We start from the raw sequence: 8,771 nt of genomic DNA on the forward strand, positions 1-8,771 counted from the left end.
GGTTCATTTAGGTTCTTTTGATAACGATAGCAGAAAATAGCTATCGAAACGTCAAGGTAATTTTTCAAATTAATTTCTCTACTAATTGGAATTTTATCTTACAGCTTGAGCCTAAGTGTGTCGCAGGGTACCCTCTAGGTGATAGTTCTTGATTACTTTTTGATAAATAATTCGTTCTTATTGCGAAATAGGAGCACTGTTTATCAATCTGTAATAAAAGACGTGAGGAAATTCTGTCTTTTTTTAAAGACAAAAATTTCTGAGGCGATATACCCAAAAAGAAGTTTGTAAAAAAATGAATCCGCCTCAACAATATAGAACTTATCTAGAATTTCGTATGTTCTGTTCTGGGTCTTTTGTATGCTCTTCTTTCGAAATCCATCCATCGATTTTTAAGAATTTATGGAAAACTTCGCTTCTTCGTAATTTCAGTATGTCCATAGTGGACATTTCGAAAATGGCACAAGGAATTGGAAAATATTCGAAAATCACTCGAATTCTTTTGAAAACGCCATGTTAGGAAAGAAATTAAACCGCAGGAAATGGATTTCAACGTCACTATGAAAATAAATTGAAAAATCGAAACCAAAAATTAATAAACTTTAGTTTATGCTTCGAAAACACCCGAAGAAACAATCTAATCCACTTTTTAATAGACGGAAAGGCTTCCATTATTGCAATTAGTAGATGAAAAAAAACCAAAGCAAAGATCATTTTTTTTACTTATATTTATTTTATTTATAAGTTTCTTGGAAGATGTGTATTTATCTTGTTGAGGATGTCGTCCTAATTAGCAAATTTGGGTTTAAGTTAGATGTACACCAATCTCCAAAATGTTAAAATTCTTTATTTTCCAACGTTTCGGCAGTGCTCTGCTGCCTTCCTCAGGGTTACAGATAATGAATTAAGTAAGACACAACTCCACGTCAGCACAAAAACAATCCAAAACACATGTCACGGTAATTTTTTTGGTCACGTTAAAATTTTCTCGAATTTAAAATATTAAAGTAAAATTTGTGGTCTCCATGCTGAGAGATAATGTCGAGCAATGTATGCAGCTTCTCGTGTTGGGTTAATCAACTGCTGCTCAATTTGAACCGGTGTTCGGAAGATCAGATATTTAATGTGTTCTAGTGTCCGGTGCATATTACATACATGGTAGGAATGTAGGCCCTTCCTCGGGGGAGTTATCGCGACAATTAGGTATACAGTGTTTGAGAAAGTGCAGTTGTTGTGCAATGCTTCAAGTACTCCTGGAAGGCTCAGCTGCAATAATCTCCAATACCTTGTTCCTCTAGGTCTGGAGGATTCTCCACTATCTATCTGCGTCTAGTGTGTAGCTCTTTGCCGATGTAAGTTCGCTTCTGCTATGTTACTGTGGCATTTTCTCATAACTAATAGCAAATTCGCTGTTGGTTTACATTTTGTGAAAGGACCAGTAACTCTGTTAATGACTAAAAACATCATTGCCGCTTTGACTTTTCATCAAAAAATTGTAGAAGATAACTTTTTTAATATCAAAAATGTTCGTAATTTGACAAAAATATCGTAATTTTTCTTTTCGAATGCTTAGGTATTCCAATAGACTGCCAATCAAACGTGGGACCTTTTCAAAATAATGCTTAAACAAAGTTGAAATTCGATCTTCATCTGTTAATATCTTCTTAAATTTTTTTGAACATTTTTCTAGTACTCTCTAACTGAGCCCCTATATACCCTTAAAAGGAATGACGCCAATTTTGAATCACGCTGAATATATATATGTAAATAATCTTTATTTCCTACAGAAAAGGCTATCGACCCAATCGGTCTTTCTGCCCTTGCCTATTACATATGTATCTTAGCCTAGCTTATTCTAAAATAAATTCCTATTCCTGAAGGGCGCTTTACAATCGGCAATTTTACTTTCTTCCGACTGTAAAACGGCCTTAACACTCGTATAAACTAATCAGCAATAAAAAAAATTTTGGCTTACAAAACAAACCCATCTTAACCGTTGTAGTTATTAGTTTATTGCGTTTGTAGGTGTTGTAGTAAAATACTGTAGAGAAACGGTCAGGGGAGAAAAAAAGGAGTCTGTTAACAATTCGTTCTTGTAGTTGTCTGTTTTGGGAAATCCCACACAATGTCATTAAAACCATACATAACATATATACAAATAATAAAATACGATCACCAATGGTAGAAGATATCACAGAAGCAATAATAGCGGGTAGCGGTATTCCTACCCTTTTCAGTCTAATAATGGAAGAAATTGTTCGAGGAGTTCGAGGGCTAAAGGGAGACAAAATGGGGGATGCAGAAATCAAAATAGTGTGTTACGCTGACGACGCCGCCCTCATTGCAGAAAGTGAGATTAATTTCATTACACTTATTCAATCTGACAGCCAAGTCTCTAAATATAACAGCGTCAAAAAACCCCCTAAGATGCAAACTGGAGTTTGACACCACAGTTGTGGACGAAACGTCAGGAATAAATTCCGATAGACCGTGAAAGCCTTCATAGTCTGATTGTTTGTATGTTGTTGGTCAAACAAATAGCGGATGAATAGTCGAGTGATATTGTTTGAAGCCAAATTGGAAGGTTGGTCTTGTTCTGAGTCTTTGTTTAAGTATGTGTTCCAAAACTCTCCTCAGCAACGGGAGTAATGTTATTACATTAATGGACGAGACAGTGCCCAAATGGATTATTATATACATTAATGGACGAGACACTGTCTCGTTCATTTTTAGGTATAGGAATTGTCATTTCTGATGCAGTTGTTGATTTCAGTAAGGATGAGTTTGTGGGTTTCTTGGGATTTTCAGATGTTTTGGCTTTATTTTGTCTTTTCCCGGTGCTGTGTTTTTGATATGTTAGGGCTTCATCGTACTCTGTGTCTGTGATTAGTTTGTATAGTAAGTATAGTTTGGTGAGTTGTTAAAGTAGTTCAAGTACCAGTTGTCATTGTAGATATACGGGAGTCCTTTTGATAGTGTCTGGCGAACGCGTCAGCCCTCTCTTTGTCTGTGTAACGTTCTATTCAGTTTTCGTCAATTGTGCTAATTTCTTGATTTTTTGCCAATATGTTTTGGCCTTGTCTTTTTCTATTTCCTTACATGTTTCTAACCATTTGTCTTGTCGCTATTGTCCAATATTTGAGTTTTTATGTTCCTGTTGAGTTGAGTATAGTCTGTCTGTACAGTTCTCTCTTAGAGTCTCAGTATCTATTTGGGTAGCGTATGTCGGCAGAAAGCATTTTTTATTTCCGAGCTAAATTTTCCTATGGCTAGTGTTTTTCTAAGTTATCTATTACTTTGATTGATTTTCCTGACTGCATGCAAGGCCATTCTTAGATTTAAAATTTACCTACAAGCTAAAATTCGTAATCCATTGTTTCAGTATAGGAATCGTCACATGGATCGCATATTTCAGAGTTCAATACATACCCTAATAAGGTCTGCAAATCGCATACGAATCGATACACATATCGCTTGCCAGCAGTCTTGTGGATAATGTTCTTATCGTAATAATAACGCAACCCTCTCGACAGTTTTTCGTAGTTCATTTTGGGCTTGTTCTTGCGGATGCCCCATCTTCGAGCAACCTGCAAACGACATTAAACACCCAATTAGTCTCCACAATCGAGGCAGCTGGAAACTTTCATCACATACTTCATCAGGGTCGGTTAATTTAAACTCCCATCCATCTCCAGTCCACGAAATGAAGCTTTGGCACGACTTGTCCGTTAAAAGTTCCAACAAGAATTGCCATAGTTGAATGGGCCCGGAACCTGTTTGGACACACACAGTTTCGATAAAGACGACCAATATCAACACGCCAAAAGTGAGCAAAAAATATTAGTTTTGCTTACCAGTAAAACATGGTCCTCCCGTGGGATTGCTGGGATATCCGGCAATCATTCCGTTTTGGATCATTGGCTTGGTGTCTTGCGGTAGTCCATCATGACGATCTCGGACCATTCCAGAGCCCAAAAATGCTGGATGGGTGTGCGGATGATGTCCCAGCGACAGATCATGGTTGTGCGCCCATTGGTCGGCCGCCGTCCCATTATTGCCCCCACTGGGCACTGTTTGGAACGGCGAATCATATCCATATGGGGATCCAATATCATTGTATCCATCGTTGTATCTGCCCGTACCTATAAGAAAAACATCAAGACTTTCCCACAACAAGGCGCAAAAGACAACCGCTCACCGGTAAAACAGTGACCACCCGTTCCAGATGGATTACTAGAGTATCCCGCCAGCATCCCGTTTTGTAACATGGTGGGTTTGCTGTCGGTATGATGGGAAGGGGGGGCGTGGCCGCCCATTGACAAATCGTGACTAGGGGTGAGCCCCCACTGCTCAGAGCCGCTGGAGCCGCCACTAGGCACCGTTTGGTATGGCGAACCGTCCTGGTAGGGGCTGCCATAGGCGTCGGTATAGGGGGTCTCACTAAATCGTCCAGAACCTGAAAAAAACCAATTCAATCACATGTAAAAGGGGCTATTTAACTCATCAAAAAGATCTACTCCAAAGTGGGTTTCAAGCATATTTTGAAAAGCAATTACAAAAATTTCGCTCTTGTTTAACGCCTACAAAATGGAGAAATGTGACAAATTCCAAAATTTTTCACTTTAGGAAAAAATCCGCCATAAATTTTGCCAAAAAACACTTACAAACTTTTGAAATTTGCGCCAAAACCACTTATTCATGCCCGAAAATGACGTTGTCCGATGGTATTTGCTACTAAACCCTTTTTTAGGTATCAACAATTCATAAGTCCCCATGCAAAATTGTCGCTAAGATGCATAATAATTGTGTTTTTCGCAAAGCTTGAGTATCTTTTCCAACGTGGCACATTGATTGAGGTTATCTAGCGTATCAGAAGCGGCTAATTGTAGCCCCCTTGGAATACAACGTTGCTAGTATCTAATGTTATGTCAGGTATTGTGTCAAGTGTCAAATCTTAAAAAGGTGAGGTTAGAACTGTTAAAAGTGAAGTTGAAGTGAAGTTGTTTGGTTTATGTCTGACCACGTTTTGACTTGAATGTGTCGAAGTAGTATCAGTGTTCTGTCGTAATAACGTACAAATAATAACTTTTATATCATTTTATATCATTAGTTATGTCTATTTCCAATGCAATGCATTTGCAGTATTTGTCAAAAAAGCTTTTCAACACACGGAAATATCAATAAACATTATCGTACAAATCATGGTACCCCAGTGAATACACTAAAATTGTGTTTGATTTTCTTTATAATTGTTATTTATACAAGGTGTTCCGTAAATATGTTAAAATATTTTAGCAGCGTGTTCTCCTAGTCATTTTAGAGGGGGGTCTTCCTGAGAACTTTTTTAATTTGAAGTCTCATTTTTGAGATATTTATCTCCAAAATGGCGAAAAATATTAGTTTTTGTTTAAAACGGTTAAACATTGGGAACTTAGATTTTGGTACACATTATAAGATAATTGAAAGCCATTCTATGGTAGTGTTTTGTAGTTTAGTTTACTTTTATACAGGGTAGACATGTGGAACTCCTACTTTTGTCTTGTTCAGACCTTTTTTGTGTGCACTTAAACCTTTAGCAACATAATTTTTTTAATTACTACAAGTTATTTATCAATTTTTTATCTCTTATTGTTTTTTCTATAGCAGATTATAACTTAATCTAAAACTAAACCCGTTGCACGTCATCAACCGTCAAACTGATCCTGTTGCCAAGTTTCATGACAACGAAAATATTTTGTTTTTGATAAGGGCCCATTATTTTCGCGTTCCTCCTCAAAATAGCGGATCAGTGAAACTACAAGCTCCTTGCAACGGCTATTCAGTTGCTTTGGCATTTTTTATCTCAGACACAATGTTTGTTTTTCAAAAAACCGGTTTAGATCACTTTTGAAGACTTTAAAAGACTCAAAAACTAATCGATAAATCTAACGTCAACCTGATATACATACAATCGAATAGTGTTTGGTTTGGTTAGTTTGTCAGAATAAATGCTGAATGTTTCACTCTCACAAAAGATTTTCATGACAACTTGTCAACAGGGTCAGTTTGCCGGTTGATGATGTGCAACGGTTTTAGGTTTAGATTTAGTAAATTTACATCTTTCAAGAACTCAACAACATGCGCTGTTTTCACGGATTCTTTCGTTGTTTTCCTTTCGGTTCATTTTGAGTTAGCTTGCTTTTGTTAGCATGATTGACGTGATTTTTTAGTGAAACTAAAAAAATATAGAAAATGCAAAATCAATAACCTGACGTAAACATTCTAAACCGACCCAAATTGAATGAATCTGCATGCCTAGGTATCCAAGGAAACAATTTTCATTATCTTAAAACGCTTTGCACAGTTTGACAACGCCGCTCGAAATTTAGCCAATGAAAAAGTTTTATTCAGTTCTCGAATTATCGGAATAAGTAGTAAATACAAACAAAAAATAGATAAAACAAACATGAATGACCGACAGCAAAGAAAAATCCTCCAAAAAAATCCCTCAAAGTTCAGAGAGAGTTCGGATAAACTCCCAAAAACGAAACGAGTAGGTATTAAGGAAACGCACGCAATGAAAGTGCAGACCAAAAAGTGCACCAAATCATCGAGTTGAATCTCCGAACTTTCGACTATTAACAGCGAAAATCTGAGAAAACTCCTGTTGCGGAAAACTGCCTGTGCCGACAATATTCATTGATTAGTAAAATTGGCAATTTTTCGTTAATAGTTTACATAAAACCCCGTTGAAAGCGAAATATTTCGCCGGAAAAATTCGTCCAGCTTCAACGATCGAATGATCTCGCACAAAGCAAGCAGAAAACATGATTGGAATAAACGGTAAACCGATTTGCGATGCATTAGATGGGGGACGACCCCCATAGGTTAGGGGGAACCAATGGGCGGACGCAGCCTCACGAGTACGGCGACGTCCCGTAAGAGGCGTGACCGGGCAAGACCAATCAGATGGATCGCGCCGATGGGGAAAGGGTCATCTTTTGGGGGGGATCGGCATCAATGGACCCGCCTTTTTTGGGGAATAATGGAATTTTGCACAGATAAAACTGATTGAATCGCCTAATTCATGACTCACGCTAAGTGTTTTACTGCTAGACCATCAAATGGACTGGATTAAAATTGAAGTAATAATGTTCCATAAGTTGCTGTTTTCTTTTTAATTTAGAATATCCAGACCAGAATTTGAAGTCGGGGGGATTTTATTTTTAAACAAGTTTCAGCAAAATTGAGGCCTAATTTTCAATGATCGATAGAAAATGTCTTTTAAGAACGTTCAAAGCCTGCGAAAGTTACAATGTTTTAGCAAAGAGAACGGTAGGTTTACTGAAAGCACTTGTGCGCAAAAGGAAAAAAATGTTTATGCAACGAAAAATACGGTAACCAGCACACTTGTATACCTACATTTGGCAAAATACAGATGCATTTTCCAGCTAGCGCACATTCACAAAAAACCCGCAACTTTTCAACGTGTCTGGTGTGAAGCTGCATCCACATTGAACTAAACCTACTGATGGCTGAATCCTATAAAATCGGCCGTGGTTTATTTTAACAGAGAATTAACAGAAAAGTGAAATTGTAATGTCGGAAGCGCTTCTATTATTCCATGGCGATTTATCCGCGAAATCTCCAGTGCAGTTTGGCGATTTTCGCTAAAACAGGATGAACATGTTAGTGTAATTATTCAAAAAGGTGTTAGACGAAGGCGGGTCTGGGTCCAATCAATCGGCCAGTTTTTCCAGGATGTATATGCGAGTGGTGTAAGTATAAAATTATTTTTGGGAATAATTAATTATTCCGGTGAAACCAGTATGAAGACGCCCGACAAAGTCCTAGGAGAATTGGAAATTGGTATGAAAATACCAAATGTTTTCCTGAATAAATCGCATTCACTATACCAATCGGTCCAATGCAATCTTTATCCATGCACTGCGGCCGTTATTATTCCCCAAGACGTTAAAGGCCTCGGTTTCTGGTCGAGAGTGCACTTCTTCGATGCAGCAGGTGGCTCAAAATGCAGCACCTGTCTTGTTGGTATACACCAGTTTGTATTTTTAACTGAAAACTTGCACTTGTCCGAGCGGTTCAACGGAAAAAAATGCGCCATTCTTTGTCGGGCATAGTGATTTTGATTGATATCCACTACATTTTCTGCTCTTGATCTTTGTTGGAGATTTTGACTGTTAAACAGAATCGATTTAAACTAGGTATAATAACAAAAATTATTGTCAATGTTCATGGCAATCAGGGTGTCTTCGAATGCGACAATCTTTGGCTCAAACGGCGATTGTTACTGATGATAAAGTTCTTCAGAAAAATTAACTTTTTTGAAAAATCAGGTCAATGATATGATGAATTTTCGTGAAACTGATGAAGCAACCGAGTTCATCCGCTTTGGGCAAGTGAGGAATTCTTGAGTATTTTGGTACAAAAACTACCAGAGTTTTTTGAGTTGATGCACTAATCATCTTTTGGCGTTTTTGTTCTCTTTGTAAAACCGTGTAGCACTTTTTTGCGCAAAAAATTTGGATTTCTCTTCTCGTGCCAACCGACAATTTTAGACATTTTGACCATGTCGGCCAGTTAAAAATTATAAAACGCCTGCAAATACAGTAAAGTCCGCTTATAAAGAACCCGGTTATAGTGAACTTTCCATAAACACCAACGTATTTTTTTACTGGTCACAGCCAGTGACTTGTTGTTTTGTGCCGCGTTATGTATGTAAATCGTTTCAGAATGGAAAAACAAAAACGCAAAGCTTTTTCACTAAATGA

The 8,771-nt window shown here is 37.6% G+C and overlaps 1 protein-coding gene across 2 annotated transcripts in view; it reads right to left on the reverse strand.

Annotated features, from left to right (window-relative positions):
- Positions 1 to 8,771, reverse strand: part of LOC109536297 (protein C-ets-1) — a gene marked incomplete in the record, with an annotated part of 68,258 nt that overhangs the window by 2,301 nt on the left and 57,186 nt on the right. For both annotated transcript variants that reach the window (XM_048667654.1, XM_048667653.1), the window contains 4 exon segments: positions 3,430 to 3,587; positions 3,655 to 3,773; positions 3,855 to 4,142; positions 4,199 to 4,456. In XM_048667654.1, coding sequence (XP_048523611.1) covers positions 3,430 to 3,587; positions 3,655 to 3,773; positions 3,855 to 4,142; positions 4,199 to 4,456 — 823 coding nt within the window.

Source organism: Dendroctonus ponderosae, unplaced genomic scaffold, assembly GCF_020466585.1.
Source record: "Dendroctonus ponderosae isolate FM_Combo_2020 unplaced genomic scaffold, Dpon_F_20191213v2 Dpon_F_20191213_6, whole genome shotgun sequence".
In the NCBI taxonomy this organism is placed as follows: Eukaryota; Metazoa; Arthropoda; class Insecta; order Coleoptera; family Curculionidae; genus Dendroctonus; species Dendroctonus ponderosae.